Source organism: Arctopsyche grandis, chromosome 12 (genome assembly GCF_051622035.1).
Source record: "Arctopsyche grandis isolate Sample6627 chromosome 12, ASM5162203v2, whole genome shotgun sequence".
Lineage (NCBI taxonomy): Eukaryota > Metazoa > Arthropoda > Insecta > Trichoptera > Hydropsychidae > Arctopsyche > Arctopsyche grandis.
The window spans coordinates 5,176,908-5,202,239 of NC_135366.1; the positions used below are offsets into that span (position 1 = coordinate 5,176,908).

Genomic DNA, 25,332 nt, shown 5'->3' on the forward strand with positions numbered 1-25,332 from the left:
GAATTTGGCTACTTAGATTTCAAAGCTAATTAATACTAAATATGTATATTACTTGCTAATTATTTAGTAACTGAAAAATATTTTTAAAAAAAAGTACCATTTGCTCCAATAGGAATAAATCATTTATATCTTCAATAGTCGGTTGAGATTGTGGATCTTCTTTTCGTTTTTTATCATTGGTGAAAGACTGTTCTGTATTTGTTCTGCGAAGTTCTACGCCAAATTTTCCGCTTCCACGCCGAGTGCTCACGAAATCTTCACCCGTCATATCAACCTCCTGGTTATCTTTCGAGGTTTTCTTTTGATTTTCAATAATATGGCTTTCATCATCATAAGTATGAGTATGTTTAGCATTTGATAGCCTGCTTGTTTTCGTTGTAACTTCGGTTACTTCGCGTTCACTGGACAATCTATGTGCTTTGTTGTAAATATTCTGCGAGATTTCAATTGACCGTCTTCTACTTTCCATCTTATCTGTCTCACTGTCACTTTCAGTACATACAGAGGAATCATCTAATTCCCTTTTTGGTGCTGGAGCATCGGGTACAGACTCTGCTGTAGGTGATTTTTTGAATACTCCGATATCGGTAAGCTTTGTCGCACGTTTCGAAGACGGCTCTAGCGGTACCGGTTCTGGCTTTTGATTGGCAATGTTTTCAAACAAGGCCTTTGCTTTCTTGACATTGTCACTATTTTTCAAAATTGAAACTGGTTTCTTCTCGGGAGTCTTTTCCGGAGTCAACGATGGCCTTGGTGACGTGTGCTCTGGTGATAAACGATCTGGTGATGTTTGCGTTCTCAAATGTACATATTTATTTTCAGCGGTGGATTTTTTAGCTTGTGATGCAATAGTTTCTTTTTGCACCGTTAGGTGAATGTCAACAGCTGTATTTTCGACATTTTCAAATTTGCTCTTGACGTCGTTAATCATTTTGGACGCTTTGGAAACTAATCCTGGCGATTTTTCAGAAGATACCAACTTGTCAATGGGGGAGCCAGAGCGTCTACTTGGCTTATCTGATATGTTTTTCGTACCCTTATCGACTACGTATACGTCTGGTTTGAGAGGTTTGGGTGTCGGCTGTGAAAGTTTAATCGGCTCCGTCACTTTTTCGGCTGCGTTCAAGAAACGTGATACTTTATCATTCACGCTCAGAAGACATTCATCGTTGATTAAGCTATCGCTTATTTCATGCTTGAGGAAGTCATTGCTTACAACCTTTTGATGGTGAACTTTGGATTTGTGATTGTCGGAGGCGTTGATGAATTTAGTCACCTTGTCCGAAACACTCAAGAGGCAATCGTCTGATCTCAATTCACTTTCGACTTCATCTGTAATAATTTTTTTATGCTTCTTCATGTCATTTGTTTTGACAGTCGTGTCCCTCGAGTCGTTGGTATTTGAAAACTTGGTAACCTTCTCGGTGACACTCAAGCGGCTATTATCGGTGACTTTAGTTCTGTGGTCGACTTTAGTCCTGGTTGTTTCGTCTTCACTGTCAGAAAGTTCGATAATTCTACTTTGATTGGCTGCATCTGACTCTGAAATAGTATCATGCACTCGTTTCTTACTTTTATAATGATCATCGGGTTCTGTGACATTGTCCGGGTATCTTGGATTGTTTCTGTCGTCTTCATTTGAAACTGGAAGTGGACAAATATGATCTGGAGAATTTTCACGAGATGATTTAGCATGTTGAATATCAATAATGATATCAGTTTCATCAGTGCCCTTTGTAAGTTTGGATTTCAAGCTTGATTTCGTAGTAGTTTTAGAAGTAAGTTGGGTAGTTGTAATATTACTCCTGTTGGTAACGGTTGAATTTTTTACTTGACTTGTACCTTTCATTGTAGTAGTTTTCGTAATGTTGATTTCTGGCTTGGATCTCATCCTGGTTGGTTCAGGCTTTGAAGATTTCATGCCAATGTCGCTAGCAGTGCGAGTAATCTTCGTTTCAGTGGCATTTGATGTTTTATTATTGGTTTTGGTGTCTATCGAAGACCTATGCATTTTAGGTGATGGTATATCTTTATTTTTCTTCTCTTCGTGAGGCTTCTTACGAATCTCCGAAGTCTTTTTTTCAACAATATCTGTGTTTATTTTATTTTTGTCCTTTTCAAATTTGCTCAATACAGTTGATTGTACGTTGCTGATTTTTTCTGACATGTTGCGAAGAGTAGTAGTCTTCGTAGTTACATTTGTTACTGTGTCCTTTTTCTTAGTAGCTATCTCACTCTTTTTTTTGTCATCTTTGAAGATATTATATTTTTGAGATGTTAATATGGTACGAGTCGGTTCAGGTTTTTTTGTAACAGATACATTAGTTGTAGGTTTATTTACCTTTGTGATGGTTTGTTTTCTATCTACAAGGTTTGTTTTCTTGTCAGATGAAACAATATCAGATTGATCTTTAGTTGTTTTACAAGTTTTAGTCACTTGTGAAGTAGTGGTGGTATCTGCGATATTTTTTATTTTTTGTGGAGAACTGCTTCTCGAATCAGGTTTTTGAGGAGAGGAACTTCTTTTTGGAGTTACTTTATCATCAATGTCTTGAACTTTTGGTTTTCTTTCAGGACTACTATGCTTTTGTGGAGATACACTTCTTTTTGACGTTGGAGCTACTTTATCATCAATGCCTTGAACTTTTGGTTTCCTCTCTGGACTATGATATTTTTGTGGAGATGTACTTCTTTTTGGAGTTACTTTATCTTCACTGTCTGGAACTTTTGGTTTCCTCTCTGGACTGTAATATTTTTGTGGAGAAGTACTTCTTTTTGGAGTAGCTTTATCGTCAGTGTCTTGAACTTTTGGTTTCCTCTCTGGACTGTGATATTTTTGGGGAGACGTACTTCTTTTTGGAGTAGCTTTATCATCAGTGTCTTGAACTTTTGGTTTCCTCTCTGGACTGTGATTTTGTGGTTCAGGTCTACGCGATTCCTTTTTAGGTGATAAGCTTCGAGGTTTTTTGCCAACAGTAGACTCTTTAACCGTAATTGTGGTTGTTTTTAATTGACAAACTGCATTATCATCGGTTTTAGTTGTAGAGGATGGTTTATTTTCTCTTGGATCATCAGTTATTGTAGAATTAATTTCTTTAGTTACTTTTTCATTTTCATTGGTATCAGAAAATTCCGATTGTCTTCTACGGGTATTTTCAATATCCCTTTTTTCCGTTTCCAGGAAGTTTTTGGATGGTGATGACTTACGATTCCTTTGTTCTTGAACTCTCTCTCCTTCAATTAGTTTTTCAGTTTTGATTTTATTGTCATTCATTTTGTAATTATTTTCTTTGTTCAAGAATTCTTTAGCATCTGCCGAAACAACATTTCCATGACTGTCTAATTTGATATATTCAGCGTCAACTAAATTTCTAACTTGTTCGTTCTTTCTCAACGATGATATTCTGTTCAATGTACTGCTTGAATCATCTGTTAACTCAGCTGATTTAACTCCAGTAGTCAACTCTCTGTTAGGACTAGTACGATCCACATCATCATCATCCCCAGATATAATTTTACCAAACGTTTTATCCTCAGATAGATTTCCCAATATTTCTGAAAGATTCTTTTCAGCTCCTTCAACAAGAGTCTTTTTATCAGGCATGCCAAGAATTTTTCTGCAACGTTCTTCATAAGTCTCACTCCTGACATAAGGGGACTTAACTCGTGGCTTGTTCTCCTTCACTGGTTCCTCTGGTTCGGCTCTATCCTTCTTAACAACACGGTGATTTTCAAACGATCTGTCATCTTCGTCATCTAAATGAGTATTCTTTACTTTATTCACATCGGACTTTGTAAATGTATCGGTTCCAGTGACGGATGTTTTCTTTAAAGAACTCTTGCGAACTAGAGTAGAAGTATCGACCTTTTCAGACGTATCAGTCTTTTTGCGGTTTGTCACTTCTTTTCTAATGTTCAAAACATTCTCATCATCACTCGAGTCCACGGTTGTTTCTACATTCTTTACTCTGCTGATGTATTCAATTTCACTCACTGATGTTGTCGGTGAACTGTCACGACTTCTAAGTACAGATTTCGGTTGAGTGGGAGTAGTATTATTTGGATGGTTGCCTTTAACCCCTCTAGTTGGAGAGTGTGAACCAGTAGATTGCTTTCTAGGTGAGCTGTTTCGAGTTGGACTAACTGCCGGAGAGCCGCGAGGCGTTGTCACGTTTGAACTCTTGGTAGGAGTTCGAACTGGACTCGTCGACGGTGAAACAAATTTATTCGTTTTGGTGACTGTAGGAGTTTGACGTGTAGGACTCAATGAAGGAGATTTAGAAGGCGATTTACGTTGATATATGTAAGTTTCTGGAAGTGATCGAACGGGGCTCCTATTCGGTGATACCCGCTTTGGACTTTGAGTCTTTATATCGGGAGTCTTCTTCAGAGGCACATTACGAACGGGACTTCTATTCGGGCTCGTATCTGGTGAAGATGGGGAGCTTGTTTTAGTGGTGGAATACAAAGAAATGTGCTCTTGAGTTGAAGTTTTCGTCGGTGATCGACGACTAGGACTAGTCGAAGGTGTACGTTTTCTATCAAAGTCTTCCCTTACAGGCCTATTTTTCTGATCGTTATAATTTTTGTTAGGCGATTGACCTCTCGGTGTATTTCTCTCCGGTATTGTCTTACAAAGCTTCTCAGGGGAATAATCCCGTTTATTGTCTTCTCTAGTTTTTTTAACAATAACATCTCTTTCTGAAGAGACTCTAGTGGGAGACTTTTTAGGACTGGGTGTTCGTTCGTTGGTCTTTGCCGGATAATCTCTATACTTCTTTTCAGGACTGATGCTGCTCCTCAGAGAAGATGTGCTCGTTCTGAAGCTCCTCACACTTGGAGTTCCATGCGGGGTTCCACGTGGAGTTCCCGTGTGCAATGGACTATCTGGACTAGATCTTAACGAACTCGCCCAAGCGTTGTGAGTGGGGCTTAAGTCTTCGGTTATTTTCTTGCTGGTATAATCAGTTTGGTAAGTTGTAACGTATTCGCCTGTTGTTGCTTTGTCCATGATGTTATGGGTCGTAGGGAATGAATCTTGTTTTGGACAATCATTGTCCAAAGGATACACAGTTTTCTTCGGTTGATACGGTTCTTCAACTTCCTGAAGATCAACTTTAGTTGTTTTAATATCTTCGGATGTAATATTTTCGATGTGAGATTTAGATATTGGAACATGTTCAACATATCTCTCATCATCGACTACAGATTTTACATCATTTTCTGGAGTTTTATAGTGTGTTTCATAATCTTGTCTCACTTTTATATTTGATACATCGCTTACAACATCGATGTCTTCACGCTGATTATTTGACTTGTTTATCTTCACACTTCCGACTCTTCTGACTGTAGATGTTACGTCTTCAAAATTAACATCATCATTTACACTTCTAATCGAAGCAACATCATCATCAACATAGGACGTAAGTTTCTTTTCAGATATCTTATCGGTTGAAATCACTTTAGTTTCATTGTCAATATGACTTTTCAATTGCTTATTCACGTGTTGTTCTGATGTAGACACTCGTGATGCCGTAGAAGAATCATAATGATCAGATGATTGCTTTCCCGACTTGGATGTATACGATCCTCTTATTTCTCGACTAGTACTTGTAACCATCGTACCATCAGGCAACCTCCTGGTTTCAGTAGTGACTTTCGTAAACTCGTCAGGATGTTCAACTTTCTTGGACACTAGTTCACCATCACCTGCTTGGATAGCAGTATCATCAACAACAGACGATGTAACTTTACTTGATACAACCCTATTTGATGACTTATTCTGTACATTTTTCGAATCCTGAGTGCTGCTTTTAAACGACTTCACTCTACTTGTGTTGTCAACAATTCCTCTGCTGAAATCAGTAACGTCTACATCGTCATCATCATCGACATTCGATTCAAACTTCTGTGAGTACGATGACTGCTTATGTGAACTTCCAACTGAGCTGACCGTTGACGATGTAACTTTACCATCTCCGGTGTCGGCCACGAACTGTTCCCTTGCGACAGTTTTAGAAGATTCACCAGCGCTAAATTGCTTGGTATTTTCATCCTCAAATTGGCTGACAGTTTTCTCATTTTCATTCAACGCTGCAAAAGTTGCATTACCACCATCTATCTCTCGAGTTCCTGAAGTGTGAGCAACCGATGATTCCGTTTTAGTCCTACCATCGTCGCTAACTTCATTCTTATTAACAACCGTCCAACCTCCATTAGAATTATCAGCACCTGTTCAAAAATATCAAACATTATAATCAGTGATATTCCAAACAATATATGGCGAAATCGAAATTAATTCACAATTGATTCTTTTCAATGTTATCATTTTAAACATTGAGTTCTTGCTTTTAAACAAAAATACTTGAACAGACTTTTCTAAATAAACGTATCGACCTGATGCAATATACATATATTGGAAGACTTATGACAACACTTTATTCATTGAAAAATGAGGCTCTCTGTTCTTTGATTCATCAATAGTCAGTTAAAGCCGGCCTGTGTTTAGAACTATCAATTCAGAAAGCAAGGTAAATCAGACCAAAATTAATGGCGATCATATACTTATGTTTACAACTGATGAATTTACATTGAAAGTATTACATAACATAATAATTTACATTGAGTGTACGAGCAACTATGATACCACTAGTACATAACGGTAGCATGCACGCATTTGTAGATCAGCAAATGTTTAATTACATCACCACACAAGTATATGTTAATCAGCTGGTGATTCGAGTCCAATTAGTCTTGATATTGCAAGTAAATTGCCACTTTATCGCCACGGCCTTGGTCCACTATTGAAGTTTTCAATCTACTCTAATACTATTTGCATGTTCTATCACGGCAAAAAAGTGTGCAAATTGATTAAATTTTCTAAACAGGAGTGTAGATATCTAACCTCATGTTTATCTAGAGAATCACTGGTCACTACTTGCACTTGAAGAAAGTTTAATTTTTCATTTCCAAGTCATTTTTCTAGATATAACAGTACAAAAACATTATAATTGAACTAAATGGTGCCACAAAAAGTGCAAGGAATCAGTCTAAATTGCATTTACACTTTATCTCTAAGTAAAAAAAAACTTTTCCTGTTTGAAACTGTAATTGTTTCCATCCTACGCAATGTCTATTTAAAAAGCAAGGATTCTATGTTGAAAAAATAACCTTCGAATGAATCAATTTTGTTCAAACTTCCTTATATATGACTAATTGACTATATGTATATACCTTCTACTTTATAGTGATAGTCCCTGGTAGGCGATTCAGAATCTCGCACCTCCTTAGATTTGATAGATTGAAAACATTGATCGGCGAACGAGTCGGTGTGACCGCCCGACGTTGTGAATCCTTTGGATTCAGCTTGAGTTGGCTCGGCGTAGAGTGTCTTCAGCCGTTCTTCTCGCAATTTATACATGTGCGCTCGAATCTCTTTGCGCTTCGTCATGTCTTCCGTCTGTTGCCACTGTAATTTTTATAAACGAAATTAGTAGACATAAAACATACAAGTAGAAATTTTTATGAAGATATTGTATGGGAATATGTGAGAGACAAACCATCCGACGTAGCACGTCTTCATCCTGGATGAGCGACACGTCGCCCTCCGACATCATGGAATCTGAAATTAATAATGTTCAACATTTAATTACATTTCGAATTACACTTAAACGTACTATTGTGTTGTAATAATGATCGGTGCTAATTGCAATGATGAATTTTGACTAGATGTAACTAGAAAATTGAAAATATATCAATTAACTTAACAAAAAATGTTACATATAACATTTTCAAACCAAAACAGTTAATTGTGTATTACAATTTATTCATACACTTAATTATATTTATTTATTGTCGTATTTATTTTGAAAAATTCAATTAATATTTAGCCCCTACATACATATGTACTTCTTATAATCTAATTTAGAATAATTGAATTGGCTTTCTCTTGTATATTATACACAAATAATTAATAAAAACGACTTCATGCTATCTATTATAATAGTCAGAAAAATTTAATAAATATTTTAGATTGTCGGCATTATATTACATGCCATTTTAGGCCGGACTGATTCTCCTAGTACTTAAAATATATCTATTTAGTCTAAAAACTGTGACTATAGTAACTCAAAATATCATAATAGATATTGAAGGTGCCGGAACGCACTTTTTGTTCTTGCGTTTTCAAATCCATCCATATTTTATCCTCAAAGACACCATATTTTATCATTTTGACCAATTATATAAATATGGATTGTGATAATGCATGCACGAATATTATTTCGTCTAATTTATTTTAAATACCTTTTAAATATGTATATTTAACTAGTGGTTTTACCCGGCTTCGCTCGGTATTTGTAATATAAACTGCTTAAACATGGTTAATATAATTAGTTAGTAAAATTTTTATTAAATATATTTGAATAGTTTTATTTTATTTAAATTTATTTGAATACTCATTTGCTTTTTTTTTATTAAATTAATTGTCACGAACATACAAACATATATACTAAGTCTCTTTCGAAATTATATGTATACCTGAATCCGGAGCCTTCGCCCCCGGGGACTTCGAATCCTTTGAATGGAAAAAAATCGAATCGGCGCCTAAGATTTTTTTTTAATTTATTTGAATATTCATTCGTTTTTTATTAAATTTAACATCGCGGATTCTACGAAAATGGTAAAATCTACATACCTACCTATGTACATATAAACAAGAAACACCAATAGAAAAATTTATTAATTAATTAATTAAATAAATTTTCAATAGATGGCGCTAAAACCTCAGAGACTAATTTTCATAGAGGAATCATTGGTAGCAAACAGTATATATATATATATATATATAGAAGTGTTTTATTGAACTGTTACGATGTTCGTATTATATTAGTATGTTTTGTTGGCAGTGTTTTAACTGTGACGTATATACATATGTATGTCGAATCGAAACGACTATTATAGTATGGCGAGCGTTATCTTACACAGACACTCAGAATAGCGACATTATATACATATGTATATATGATGCATATAAACTAAAATTAACTACTAATATTATTATTATTATATGGACATATGCAATTCCTCAAAAAGCCCACACGAGTAAGATTTTAGCAACTGCGTGGATCTCATTTGAATATTGTATAAATATTTTGCAATAGTCTGCAAATTGTCGCTTCTGTTGCCAAATCACATAAGTTTGATTTTACATTGTACAAAAAGGATCAATGAAGTTGCATTATAGACATTAATTAACATATGTTTAGAAACGGTCTCCGTGACGAGCCAGAATGTTAAATTACAGAAAACACAAATATCCGAAGGCAAAGATCGAAAATCGAAAGATCTTAAGTCGAAAGATCAAAAAAAGGGTGCATGGTAAACGGTACATATGTACTCACGTACGTACCCGCGACAAAATGTCCACGGAAATAATGTTCAAGCGACAAAATGTTCAAAAACGGTCTCCGTGACGAGCCAGAATGTTAAATTACAGAAAACACAAATATCCGAAGGCAAAGATCGAAAATCGAAAGATCTTAAGTCGAAAGATCAAAAAAAGGGTGCATGGTAAACGGTACATATGTACTCACGTACGTACCCGCGACAAAATGTCCACGGAAATAATGTTCAAGCGACAAAATGTTCAAAAACGGTCTCCGTGACGAGCCAGAATGTTAAATTACAGAAAACACAAATATCCGAAGGCAAAGATCGAAAATCGAAAGATCTTAAGTCGAAAGATCAAAAAAAGGGTGCATGGTAAACGGTACATATGTACTCACGTACGTACCCACGACAAAATGTCCACGGAAATAATGTTCAAGCGACAAAATGTTCAAAAACGGTCTCCGTGACGAGCCAGAATGTTAAATTACAGAAAACACAAATATCCGAAGGCAAAGATCGAAAATCGAAAGATCTTAAGTCGAAAGATCAAAAAAAAAGGGCGCATGGTAAACGGTACATACTCACTTAATTTGCGCGAGCAGAATACAACAGGAACAAGAGGAACAGGCTTTACCTCCCGTATTAATGTGCGCGCGCAGAATACGGGAGGAAAAGCCTGTTCCTCTTGTTCCTGTTGTATCCTGCTCGCGCAAATTAAGTTAGTATGTACGTGAATATATACCGTTTACCATGCACCCTTTTTTTATCTTTCGACTTAAGATCTTTCGATTTTCGATCTTTGCCTTCCGATATTTGTGTTGTCTGTAATTTAACATTCTGGCTCGTCACGTAGACCCGTTTAGAAAATTGGGATCATACTTATAAATATGAATTTCACATATCAACATGTATTTAAATATGTATGTATAATAATTAAGAACAGTTCTACATCAAAAAAAATGTTCAAAGTGATATATGTAAATCCTTCCAAAGCTCAAAAAATACAAGTGCCAATTAAAACGAAAATTGGCACATATCATGCACACGCCAAACCAATTGAAAGGTTAAACAACAATAAAGCAAGTACACAATATACATGCGAAGATGCACGCGGAGACATTGCACATGTGCAATAATAATATGCATCTTTATGAATATGCATCGACCGCTAAATGGGATCAGAATCGGTTCAACGCCCCTCATCCACCCCCCCCCCCCCACCCACCCCCACTCCCCCCCAGTGGGGTCATGTGATCTCTCGAATGAAAAGGAAGCTGGCAAGGAAGTCGTCGTCAGGTTCAAAGACACCACACAACCAGCTCGGCAAACCTGTCGGTGCAGCACCATCGTCGCTGACCTGGTGCGATAAAGGCGCGTTCACACCGACGAATTATTTACAAGGCACTGTTGGTTAAATGCGCCGATGCGCAAATATCATAATTATGTGTGTATTTTATTGGACAAGTTTCGCCGTACTTTATTTTCTTGTGAAATTCCGGTTTTAAGTACGATCCGATCAGATTTAAAGTATTCGTTTTTGTGCGGGTAGTTTGCATTGCATATGTATATGTAGGAGAACTGATTTAAAAGTAAGGTAACCATTCGTTTGTGCTTTCGTGTTAAAATTATAATATACTAGTGGTTTTACCCGGGTGCGGTGCATCCGCTCTAAAATCGCCAGACAAATTGAACGACAGATTAACGGACGGCTGCTTTAAATGCAATTCTCGTCTTCTCGAATGATAGATTGCACATCAGATGACGGGTAACCTTTCGATGTGCACAGATGCAATTATTATTACATTTAGCCAGCAGTATGGCTTAATGGTAGCGTGTATGTTTAGCACCAAGTGATCAGTGGGTTCGATCCTCCATACTGCTGGTTAGATTTGGGGGTATTTATGACTCCAAAACGATCGTTTCTTATCAGAGTTAGCCAATTTTATTTGATCACTGTTGAAACGTTTCCTCAAAATTGGCAAAAAATCATCTATCCTGTTGTCAAAAATCTTCTGTATTTATTGTGTGTATAATTTGTAAAAATTACGTACAAAATCTAAATCCATAGATGTCTCGATGGATTAATTCTGTAATTAATTGTTATTTCGTGTTCTTCAGCTTCTGGAAATACAGTGATTTATGTAATAATAAAATGCTGCATTGTTTGTAATTAATTGTCCAGGAAGGCGCATATACATATCTATATAAATAATAAAATGTCAGAACTTTCAAAGTATTTAACATATTTTTATATTTTTTTCAATATCAAACTCAGCAAACCCCGGAGTAGCCGAAAATCAAGATCCAATTAACCTAACAAACTAAAGAAAAAGAAAAGTATTTATACTTTACCCGACGATAACCACCAGACTACGTAATCGGTAAAAATCACTCGGCGTAAAGGGTATTAATACGGGTTTGGTGCAAACGATCGAAAAGCGCCAGACAGATTGAACCACAGATTAACTGGATGGCTGCTTTAAACGCAATTCTCGACTTCTCGAATGATATATTGCACATCAGTTGACGGGTAACCTTTCGATGTGCACAGATGCAATTATTAAAATGGTAATTATTAAAATTGAGTTGGATTTTTCTGGCGAGTTTAATAAGGCAAAATTCGGAACGAAAGTATCAGAAGCACATAACGTATACAGGGTAGGTATGTCGGGACTTCGGGTAGATTTCGCTTAGTGTAAGTGCGAGCAGTGCGCACGCATAAGGTAAACGTGTCGTTAATCTGTGGTTCAGTCTGTCTGGCGCTTTTCAATCGTTTGCACCGCATCGATTAATACCCGTCCCGCACTGAATGTGTTAAAGGTATTTAATGCTCAGCGTTAATGCGCATTTCATTCACTTTAGGTTACTTTATATTTTTTCTGTTGTGAAAGTAACTTATAAAATGCCCGCATTTGATATTATCAAGCTGAAGTAATTAAAACAACAAACTTATTTGTAATTTTTCGAATGATCAAGTATTTTTTTATTTATTTATTAGAGGTTTTTGTCTTATTGATTAGTTTATTTTATAATCTAATTATATTTTATGGTATATACTCGTATCTATGTATGTAAAATAAAATGTGTCTTCCTACAGCGGAAAAACTATTAATTTTATTATGCCACCTAACCTTTAAAATGAAGATCAGAATGTTCCCAGATTAGTATAACAATGCGATTATGTATATATTTTATAATTGTTATATAATTAAACAAAAAGTGAAAATGAAAACAATCGAACGAATGAAGCGTGCGATTGTTTTAGAATGTTTCGGAAAATACATATAATGCATACAAAGCTATTGTTGCACGCTTCGAGTATAATAATTTTATGTAATGATTTACATATGTAAGTATGTACACGCTCGACATCACTTTCATCTTTATTCAGAACAGGTAAAAGTCAATGGCATCTATGTACATACATATGTATATAATACACACGTACTCTTAACGTTAACGTCTTAACGTCTTAACGTCTTTCAAATCATCGAAGTTCCCCTTATAAACATGCATACATATATTCAGTGGCGGCTCGTGGATAAGATATCTGGGGGTGCAGCGGTTGATTAAAAATTATATTTTACTTTTAACAACAAAATTATCAAAATTAAACATTATATGTATTTTATTTCATTAAAAAATTGATTCTTCTGTCTTTTTTCCATGAAAAAGGTCTATCACCTTTTCGTTAAATGTGTCACTGTTCATAATCATTTTTTTTTCAATTGACAGCATAGACAAAGCCGTCAATCTTTCTTGAACCATTGTGTTTCTTATATATGTATGTCTTTATTCTATTTATTGATGAAAAACACCGTTCTGGCTCAGAGGTAGTTTTTAACTTTTTAAGTTTTCTTTAATTGAAAATGCATCGATATTACTAGATTGCAGCTTTTCTTGATTTTGATACCATCTTAAATAGTGACGTGTAGAAGGAAGTGTAGAAACGTGGAAAGTGTAATAGGTGTAGAAGGAAACACAAAAGGTGCAGAAGAAATGAGGAAGTGCGCGGCGCGCACACGAACGCAAAAATAAATGTGTACTGTTGGGAGTGCAGTACGGACCAAGCTTCTAGCTGCCCCCGCGCCCCTCCTTCGCCCACTCAGCATATTCCATCGAAAACCGTACTGCACAAAATCATAAATGATGCCTGACTTTCTGATATTAGTACCGCGATGTATGATCATTATTGGATGTATCGGTGTACGGGCGAGCTTAATACACGCTTAAATAATATTGATATTTTTATATAATATACATACCTTTATGTATATAATAATATTAAATTTTTCTCAATTTCCTTGGGGGTGCTGTAGTACCGCAGTGCGTATGGACGAGCCGCCACTGCATATATTATTACTATGAAATATGATAGCAAAAGAGGCTCTTCGAAGTGTTTATAAATCTTAAATTAATTAGTCGTCACTGATTTCGTGTAAGATCATCAGAGCACGGTGATTCGACATTGCTTTAGCAGATTAACCAAGTATGCCTCGCCATAACTGGAATATAATGAACAGTAACTGGATATTAGCCACAATCTTAAAACATATTAATTCATTTTACATCGAGTTCACTGTGCGAAACCCATTTATATTGTATCATAAAAGTACAATACGTGTATATATTCACAGAATAAAAATAATAACGTTACAATAGTCAATCGCTAATTAGTGCAATACGGACAAACATAATTGATACTAAAAAAAAAACAGTTTTCAAATATACAGGGGTAACGTTTGACTTAGCTTCATAAGTAATAATAAAGTTTCAGCCTAATTCTTAATCCACTTTCCTTGTAGAAAACTTCCAATTCTAAGGCCACGCTCTCACCAAACATTAGTTATTTTGTATAGATTTACATATAACTGGGTCAAATCGCACATTTGTATTTACAAAAAAAATCATTTTTAACTGTTTAATTTTATTTATAATATACCTACAGTAAAGTATCAGTTCCAATCTCATGCTAATAAGTTAATTTATAAGTGTCATTATAATCTCACTCTATCATACTTATCATATCGCATTAATCTTAATCTGATCTTAATTGCGTTTAGAGATCTAATATGTATAATCAAAGCCATTTAAATTATGGATATAAATTCATATATCCAGTGTTATTTTAATGTAACGCAACTGGAACGACGTTCCGGCACTTTTTTACCTTCTTAAAAAAAATGAAGATAAATTATGTTTAATTTTTATGCACCCTGTGGCATAAGAAAATTTGCTTTAAATTTTATTTAAATATATATTTTAACTAGGCTCTTATTACCTCGCCTTCGATTTTTTTCGCCTAACAAAATTTGTTTAATAAAAATCTGGATAAGAAATGAGTCCAAACACCTTTTTAAAAAAAAAAAAAAAATAATGCTTATATGTATATACATATGAATCACGAATCACTTGAAACAAAATTATTGTAAGAAGAAAAGAAAATGACCATAAAAAATTATATTCAACTGAAAATATTCAATTTCTAGAGAGAAGAGATAGAAAACGGAATATTTGGGTGAGAAGTATGACAAAGGTAGTTGATATGTGTAATGAAGAGAGTCAAGACATTGAAATAGCATTGGATTGGATTACGTAGGTAGAAAAAAGGACGATAGATGGACGAAAGAAGGTGCCCGAAAGGTGCCCGAAATGTACTCGAATGGTACCCGAAAGAATGCAAAATGGTAAAAGGAAGACCGCGGGGTAGAAGAAATTGCTAAAATGTGTGGCATAAGATGAAAGAGAGTTGCGCAAAACAGAGACGAATTGAACCGTGTTGGAGAGACCTTCATCCAGCAGTGGATGGCGAATGACTGTAAATAATGACAATGACTCACTTCCTAATATACAAAACATTATAAACAGATTTGAATACGAAATATAGTATGAAAAACGATACGAAAAATACTATATTTGTCTAGAGCATAGCAAACCCAATGTTGACACATTGATATAAATTATGAACATTTTTTCAGTGTATACACACTACTATCAAAAAACAAACATTCAGAAGATTCACAAACAAAAACAATTATTTTTTTGCAATATACATACATCTCGGTTTGCAATATATTCTTCAACGAACTACTCAGGGCCGCGCATACCATGTACAAATGTGTGCAACGCACACAGGCGGTCGAAAGAAATGAGAGTCTAAAAATTATATTCCTTAAAAAATACAAAACAAGACATAGTACTTTCTAAAATGCATTTAGGTTGTCTTGTCGTATACTTGAGGATTGCATGTTGCAAGTAACAACTTGTAACTAAAGGCCGGATAACCAAGGTGCCGTCTTGAAAAAAAAACGGTCCTAGAGGGTGCTGTGTATTGTTCATTGCATTGTTAAAGGTTCGCCGAACGTTTTTTTTTTTTGGACTCTAACTTGGTAAATAGAACTAAACCGCCCCGATTCCTAGAAAAAGCACTGTGACTATCCGGTGTCTACTTGTAAGACACCCAAACTGAATTCGGGGAAATAACGGAATAGCAGGTATAGCTTCAGTCCGCATAGAGCTAGGTCTTTTATGTCTATATCTTTGCGACTGCCAAACAATACTCAACGTATTTATGTATGTTAAGTATTGGCTGGTCATCGAAAGAGCAATGTCCTAGATGTGGTATTTGGGGTAAAAACACTATTTTCATGGATGATCTTGAAACCGCTCAGTCTCTCCTGTCGTCTGATTCCGTTCAGAACTTTTGGTTTTCTGGTTAATTTTCATTTTGATTAAAATTTTCAATACTATATTCCGCACAAGGTAATATGTTTGCACTACTCGCATGTACTTCATATTTTTTTTATTAATATAATTTATTTAACCATCCCTCACCGAAGTGGGGTATGCAAGTGCCCCAATTTTTACGTTTTTAGTAATAACTATGTGGTTTTCAAAGCTATACACCCTATATTTCTTGTATTCCTAGAATGAACTACAAGAAATTTATTTCAATATATTTTGTATGATTTAGAAAAAGGGTACATCGTAAAAAAATACATTTATACATTTCTACGTTCCAAAGTATGATTTAAAGGCGGTAGCGATAAGTCATGTTTTTGACTGTTCGCTTGCATGTTCTTGTTGATCGATGAATCAATGCGAGAGAAAGAGACAGCTATAATTTCGTAAGCTATTATTTTCATCGCTTTTGGCGCGTGGCTATTGAGTCATGCAGTCGCTTGTTGACCCTACCTATGTGCGTTTGTGTGTTGATGCTTATCGTTATTTTTTAATATAAAAATAATCAAAAACATGCTATAGGACTAAAACTTTTTAATTGTGATGTATAAAATGATATTGAACCCATTTGTATTGAGAAAGGCTGTATTTTGATTAAAAAATACTGGGGTCTTACACGACCCCGGTTCGGGACACTCGTTTAAGCCACCGATTTAAGGCCACCGAACACCTCGGTGCGGCCCTGGCGCAACTTATCTGCAAACTGATACGACTTTTGTTACACAAAAGAGTATACTGTCATTCGTGGACTCAACATATTATTTAATAATTAATATTTTCAACGGGCAAAAGATTCTCAGAATCTAAGTATCGAGATTTGTCATTGCGAAAAATATCGTAGCAAGCAACTAATCGCGCGATAAATTGCTGCGTGAATGAATGGCCAACTTTGTGTACTCGAACGATTGATACGTTCGAGACATGCGATATGCGATACATTTTGTGCAATCAATCAGACACAATTTGCGCAACGAGATCGAATATCCCGCTGCACAAAATAAGATGTGCAGATTGCTGTAATTCATTGGGAATCTTTGGTGCAAATTTTTCACGCAAATGTATGCCGAAATGTTTGCCTTGTCTGCACAAAACGTCTGATGGCGATGCGTACGATGTTGTTTAACCAGCCAGGTATCTCATAATACAAATAAAAAATCAAACAGCTTAACATATTTCACGTGCAAACATTTATGATTCACACCATACATACATATGCATATATATATATGTAGGTATGTATGTATGCGAATAAATCCCCAATTTATAAACGTCGATGCAACAACACGATGCATTTTATTACACAATAATACCATATAACGAGCGAGTGGTCCTTTCGAGCAGTGATGCAATGGTTCGTTAAATCGGATTTGTTTATGAATTTCATACATTGTGAAAAAATGTTTTGAAAAATTATACGTTGGCATTATTGATATGTAATATATGGAATAATAATTGCGACGAAATCTTTTATTCTATTATGAATAATTGTTATTGCCTCCGTTTTGGGCAGAGTCATTTTGTATATATAATTTGAAATAAAGTGACAAGGTCGAATCAATCATAACTTGATGTTGTAATGCAATACAATATGTAGTATATATACGGCTGGATTCTAGAAGGTCCAATGTACAACTTCTAAAAATAAGTATTAAATTTACTATATTTATTCCATTTTATTTTATTTTATTATTTTTAACTAGCCCCAATTCGCTTTCTTGGCCAGATTAGTATTATAATGCAAAGTAAATAAAATATCAATTAACATCTACAGAGGCATCTATGGTCAAATTTGTAAATTTGCAGCATTTTAAAACAGTTCAGTGAAATTCGAGATTGCTGTAAACTCGAGATTTGCGCGAAAGTGGGTAAGGTTGCCAGTTTTTTGGAGGCGTTTCAACGAAAATCAGATAAATTGGCAAACTCTGATAGGAAACGACTGGAGTCAAAAATTCAAGATCTGGCCAGAAGAAATCAGTGGGGTTTGAACCCGTGACCACTTTGTTCAAAGCATTATATTATGCTAACCGCTAGTCTATTCTGCTGGTTTAAATTAAAGGAATAAAATATGCGATACTTTTACATAGAGTTTATAAAAAAAGTCATCTTCCAACAGGAATCGAGATTTAGGGCGAAAACACACTGAGAGGCACTGATTTTTTTTTTTTAGATACTTTTCTACACGTAAAAAAATGCAAGCACGCGTAACCATTTCTCATGGCATTCATGCACCAAAAATCACCCCCTGGAGTTTTTTCGGTGATATTTTATCCTTGTTAAATTAACATATATAGGTTTGACAATGATTGATAACAGTGAATCCCATATTTGAATAAATGTAGGATAAAATTGTCGACATAATAAGATCGTACGAATTAACAATACGTGCGTGCCGTTCCTTTCAGTGTGTTTTCGGCTTTATAGTTTGCCTGCAGTCGAAATAAATTAAATGGAATATGTACAATTATATGCAGCCATTTGAAATTATATTTGAAAAAAGGTTTGTTCTTGAGCGACACCTATGATATTAAACTTGTATATGTATAATAAATAAATTTATAGATTATATATTTGTAATAAGTGGTGAAAGTGGGTAGAAAGGTTCTGCCAATTTGATTAGGAACCGATTCAACAATGAAATCAGACAAATTGACACACTCTGATAGGAAACGATCGACTTGGGGTCACAAATGTTCAAGTCTGGTAAAAATACTTCGGAATAAATTCTTTTCAATCAAGGTCAATCCGGGTTTGAACCCTGGAACCTCTCAGTGGTTAGCATTAACACAACCATCGAGCTATGCTGCAGGCTAAATACATATGTATGTACGATTGAGAGATATATATATATATATATATATGCGTAGATTGAGAGATATATTTTTTGTTTATATGATTTTTTTGGTCGTTTGTACTATTTATGAGCAATATTAGGCAAGTGTATTGAATTACAGATTCGAATTAAACAACAGGTACAAATTCAATGAGTGGAATTACACTGCGAAAAAATATGTACGTGTATGCAAATTTATTGCGATATTTAATACGATTTTTCTGTTCTCATGAGTGGGTATAATTAAGTGGACGAAATATAATTTATAATTAAAAAATATAATCATAATTACATACAGCGAAACCCACGATTTTAAAAATTATGAATATTTTTTGCCAAAATTGGTTATTGGTATAATATATGTATGCAACTAAATTACATAAAATCACCTTTATTGTAATTTTTTATTTAATTTAATTTTTTTACATAGATATGTACATATATACCAGGAAGGCTTGACAGGAAGACCCCAATGCGCCTTCCTAAAAAATTTATTACAAACAATGCAGCATTTTTATTACATAAATCACTGTATTTCGAGAAGCTGAAGAACACGAAATAATTAATTAATCCATTGAAACATCTATGGATTTAGACTTGTACATAATTTTTTACAAATTGTACATATGTATATTAAATACAGAAGATTTGTGACAGCAGTTAGGATGATTTTTTCGCCAATTTTGAGGAACCGTTTCAACAATGATGAGATAAAATTAGCAAACTCTGATAAGAAACGATCGACTTGGCGTCACAAATATCCAAGTCTAACCAGCAGTATTAGAGATTAGCCCGGGATCGAACCCAACAATCTCTGGGTGCTAAGCATAAACGCAAGCACTGAGCCATACTGCTGGCTAAGATATATGTATAAATGGCATAGAAGATATCTAATATATAATTTCGAAAGAGACTTTGCATATATTTGGCGCATTAGGTTCTTCCTGTAATGCCACAATGGTCCAAAACTATTAAATAAATTAAATATATGTAACCTTGGTTGGTTGGTTCGTAGACAACACATTTTTTTTCGATTCATAGGCGCCGATTCGATTTTTTTCGATTCAAAGGATTCGAAGTCCCCGGGGGCGCAGGAGCCGAATTCTGGTATACATATAATTTCGAAAGAGACTTAGTATATATGTTTGTTTGTTCGTGACAGTTAATTTAATAAAAAAAAACAAATGAGTATTCAAATAAATTTATATAAAATAAAACTATTCAAATAAATTTAATAAAATGTTTACAATTAGATTATTCATGTTTAAGCGGTTTATATTACAAATACCGAGTGAAGCCGGGTAAAACCACTAGTATATAATATATAAAACTTCATATAAAAAGACTATCAAAATTCTACCATCCAAAGATAATACAATGCGAAAATTAAAAAAAAAACTCGACAGACGTAACAGTGTCACAGGGCAGCATCCTTTGGAATCAGAAAATGAATTGATACTTCAAATACGGTAATTGGATTATTCGTCACATTGCGGTGGTCACAAAGACAATTTTTGCTATTAAAATCGCGAATACGCAATATTTGGCACTCAACTTCTTGTTAGTATGATAGTTATCGTTAGTATGATGGACTTTTCAGCTGCCAGATGTTCCGTTATAGAGATTTTAGTGACTGTGACCAGTGCTTTGTGACCAGTAATCAGTCTAAAGCCCGGACCCTGAGGGGGCTGTATATTGTTCAAATGTTGTAAATGCATTGTTAAAGGTTTGCCGAACCTTTTTTACAAAGGATTTACAACGATTGAACAATAAACGGCACGCTTCCGGTCCTACCTCTAGTAATCACCGAACTCTCAAATATATAGTAAACAACTTTCAACTTCACTCATTTGACACTAGTCCTTTTTTGAACCAAGACACACATGAATAGAAGCAATCAACGAAACACCTATCAAAAATGATTTAAAGCTTTCCAGGTACACTGATTATGACACAGCGCTAACACTTTCACAACGAAAGGTTTTAAAAGTTCTCGGAAGCATTGATAAATAGAAAGCTGCATAATTTTTTTCTCGAAGCAAAGGATTTATTCTAATAAAAGAAACAGGTAGCTGCCAGACACTAAAGTGAACAGGTTGATTTTTTTTTTTCATTTAAAACTTTTATTCTTCGAACATACCAGTTTCACACTAATGCACTGGTGCATAATTTAACAGGTATACATATTATATTATACTAATGTGCGTGTAATAAACACGTGGGCAGGGTTTGCAATGAACGGGGGTGTATGGAAGGTCGGCTGGGTGTGATTCAACCACCAGGTCATCTCAACAACACACGAGAAATACCTGCTGCAACACCATAAACGTCCACGTCCGTCCGCCATATGCAATGGCGAATTTGCCATTTTGCATGAGATAATTATAAAAAAAAAAAAAATCCTTGCGTTCGCGGCGTGTATTTATATAATAAAAACTGGAATTCGTTGAAAATTCTAGTTAAAAATCATTAAAATAATTGTCGATTATACATATTATGTATGTGCGTTACGTTGTGTGGATAAACCTGTATTTTTAATGCGCGCCAAATTGATTTAAATTATGTTTGATGTTATGCGGGTGTTTATTGCGTATATTATACATAGATACAAAATAATGTTTTTCGGTTTCAATCATAAACATAGAATATACGGTTTGAATCATAGATATAGGTATTCTACCGGTCTCCGTGACGAGCCAGAATGTTAAATTACAGAAAACACAAATATCGGAAGGCAAAGATCGAAAATCTAAAGATCATAAGTCGAAAGATCAAAAAAAAGGGTGCATGGTAAACGGTACATACTCACTTAATTTGCGCGAGCAGGATACAACAGGAACGAGAGGAACAGGCTTTTCCTCCCGTATTAATGTGCGCGCGCAGAATATGGGAGGAAAAGCATGTTCCTCTTGTTCCTGTTGTATCCTGCTCGTGCAAATTAAGTGAGTATGTACCGTTTACCATGCACCCTTTTTTTTTGATCTTTCGACATAAGATCTTTCGATTTTCGATCTTTGCCTTCCGATATTTTTGTGTTTTCTGTAATTTAACATTCTGGCTCGTCACGGAGACCCATATTCTACATATATCAATGGTTTGAATATATTTATATACTTTTAAATATCGATAGCTTGGTGCACAGATATTGTATGTCCATTTTTTTTTAATTTGTATCGAATTTTAAGTTTTTAGATGCTGGAAAAATTCAGGTTTTTCCTTTCAAGGTAATTCATATGCACCACGTAAATTACCTTGTAAGGTAAAACCTGAATTATTCCAGCATCTACAAACTTAAATTTCGATACAATATATGTGCACCAAATCGTCAATATGCTTTAGATCGTCGACTTTAGATAGTCTTAAGTAATTAATATTATGTATTAGATGTATTATGAGCATTTATAAGAATTGTAAATAGGTTTTTGAACTCTTTTTACTATTATGCTGTACATTAACATTAGAATTAAATATTATAATAAAATGGAAAATGATCAATAGATCAGTAGCTATTAAAATAGATATAAGATGGATTGTGAACATAATTTAGTAATAATGAACAGCATTTAAAAATCAAAATCAAAGTCATCAATATAGTGTTTTTATTTCACGATTCTCGCAAGTGAAAGAGGTGTATTATTTCCTTGAAAAAGTCATCAATGCATCCGATTGAAATCTGAGAGATGTGTCCATCCCGAAACGGAAAATTGATTGAAAATCGAGCATTTAAATTATATGAATTATATGTGAAAAAGATTGACGAAGACTGATCTATTTCAATTAAGTGATTTAGCTATTAAGCAATTACACTATACGGAATACGGTAGATGTATGTACGTAATTGGTGCGAATGGCAAATGGAATTTTAAGCAGAAAATATTGCACTGATTTGCAAAAATAATTCAAATTAAAAATATATACATATATGGTATACTTAATTGAAAAATAAAAATTACATATTCCCATTTATAATCTAATACAATGTCGATACATTGTATGTATTGAATTATTGAAATCGTTAATTCTAATAACTTTAATTATGTATAGTAGAATCAAAATTTTACAATTAATAATCAAAATATCATATACTATCTGTCATCAAATACTTCATGCATTACATATATACTGAACAAATATCAAATTTAAAAATACTTTTTATATTTAATATTTTATTTTCAAAGAAATTATATACCTATTTTCACACCCCTGATTCAACGTATTTAAATACTATAAACAGTTACAAAAGCAATAATAATTCTAAGGAAACTATATATGAAATTGAATGGTGCAATCGTTTAAAAATCTACATACACACATACATACATGTGCATATATGTTACAATATCAAATTAAAATCTGAATAATACTTTTTATATTTAAAATATCATTTTCAAAGCATTATATTACACACTTCTTTGCACACCCCACATACAAATTATTTAAATATAATAAACAATTACAAAACCAATAACAACTCTAAGGAAACTAATCGGAGCAGTCATTTTAAAGTCAATAACTTTGGTCGAATTTCTGCTCAAGATTATATTATAACATACATATAATAATAAAACATATTACAGTAATCAACAATCATCTAATATTTAATTTCGAAAGAGACTTCGTATGTATGTATGTATGTATGTAACTATTATTGGTTCGTAGAATCCGTGACGTTAAATTTATTAAAAAAATTCAAATGAATATTTACTGTTAAATTCGCCATGTTTAAGCTGTTTATATTACAAATACTGAGCGAAGCCGGGTAAAACAACTAGTCTAATATATACGTAACTTCGAAAGATACTTTGTAACTATTGTTGGTTCGTAAATCGTGACGTCATCGAACAAATGAATATTCAAATAAATTTAAATAAAATGTTTACTATTAGATTGGCCATGTTTAAGCGGTTTATATTATACAAATACTGAGCGAAGCCTGGTAAAACCACTAGTATAAAAAATACAATACTTCAAACTTCATAAAACAATATTCAGTACGTTACACCGGTGTCAATGTACGTATTAAAAAAAAAATAACACAGCACTTCCTAAAGGGTTAAGCAGGCTTTAACACGTTTCCGAAGGCTTCTTTCAATTCCGACACATTGAATAAAACCTACATACTATAAAGTAGAGGCATAGGAAGTAGATTATGCTGTAGATTAACATTAGAATAATATAATACTATGATTACTAACCAAATTAAATTAAATTGCAAAATAGAAAATGATCAGTAGATCAATAGCTATTAAAATAGATATAAGATGTATTGTGAAAATAATTTCGTAATAATAAAAAGCATTTAAAAATCAAAAAAAAATAGGAAGAGCATTAACTAATACATGCACACGGAAGAAGATAAGAAGTAAGCAGCGCACAAAAGGAAAAGAAAGCTCACCTGAATTCCAATCCCGACAATGGCAACACTTAAAAATCGATCGTTACGATAATATCGAACACACTTCGTACAAGATACATGTAAACCACACACTGATTTTTTTCTCAGATTGTTTATTATTATTTGTTAGGTGTTATTAGTTTGGTGTTAGTCGAACTGAAAAAGAGAGAGAAAGAAAATTATATTCGACTCGAATAAGTGTACGAGTATACACATAGAAAGCGTAACTCTGTCAACTGTTTGGTTTTTTTTTATTTATTTTTTTACTATGATATTTTAAATTTCGCTTTAATTTATTTATTTATTCGGTTGGTTTTTTTGTTATTGTGACTTGTCTATGTTGTTTTGGTCGTTTACCAAGAACAGTTGACGTCAATGGTTATGGCAGCGCGCGGCCCGACGGCTGGACGAACACTGGCAAAACCTATGGAGGCTTTGCTGCCTGAACCCAGACATTCGCCAGTGCTCCTCAAACGGTGTGACACACTTTCATAAACTTCATTCGACTTTCATAAACGATTCGAGGTGCCATTTCATTCGAGGACGCTTTCATAGTCACTCAAAGAAACTGAATAACCACACAAACCGTCAGAATTTTCTACTTGTTTCATAAATAATGATTATTTATTGTGTGGTAGTATAAATTATGGGTGACCGCACCGAATGTTAAAAAGTCGAAAATGTTCGTTTACCATGCATACATATGAAAAACGGTTAGTATATATGTATATCAGTGGCGTGCGATAAAAGTCTCACTACCCCCGTCGTACATCCTCAGTTAATTTGCGCGAGCAGGATACAACAGGAACAAGAGGAACAGGCTTTTCCTCCCGTATCCTGTGCGCGCACATTAAACAAGGCTTTATGTAAAAAAAAAGAGAGATAATTTCACCGCATGCCACTCATATACATATATTATATATACATACATAGTACCGTTTACCATACAATTTTTTTTTTTTTGATCTTTCGACTT

At 34.3% G+C, this 25,332-nt stretch overlaps 1 protein-coding gene across 1 annotated transcript in view; it reads right to left on the reverse strand.

The window, feature by feature from the left end:
- The window catches only part of LOC143920004 (uncharacterized), a 78,285-nt gene extending 53,465 nt beyond the window's left edge, over positions 1-24,820 (reverse strand). The window contains exons 1-5 of the mRNA XM_077442666.1: positions 24,714-24,820; positions 24,357-24,512; positions 7,560-7,621; positions 7,234-7,468; positions 98-6,231 (exon numbers count right to left, since the gene is read on the reverse strand). Coding sequence (XP_077298792.1) covers positions 98-6,231; positions 7,234-7,468; positions 7,560-7,616 — 6,426 coding nt within the window. The 5' untranslated portion in view covers positions 7,617-7,621; positions 24,357-24,512; positions 24,714-24,820. The remainder of the gene's footprint in view (positions 1-97; positions 6,232-7,233; positions 7,469-7,559; positions 7,622-24,356; positions 24,513-24,713) is intronic.
- Positions 24,821-25,332: the final 512 nt, after the last annotated feature.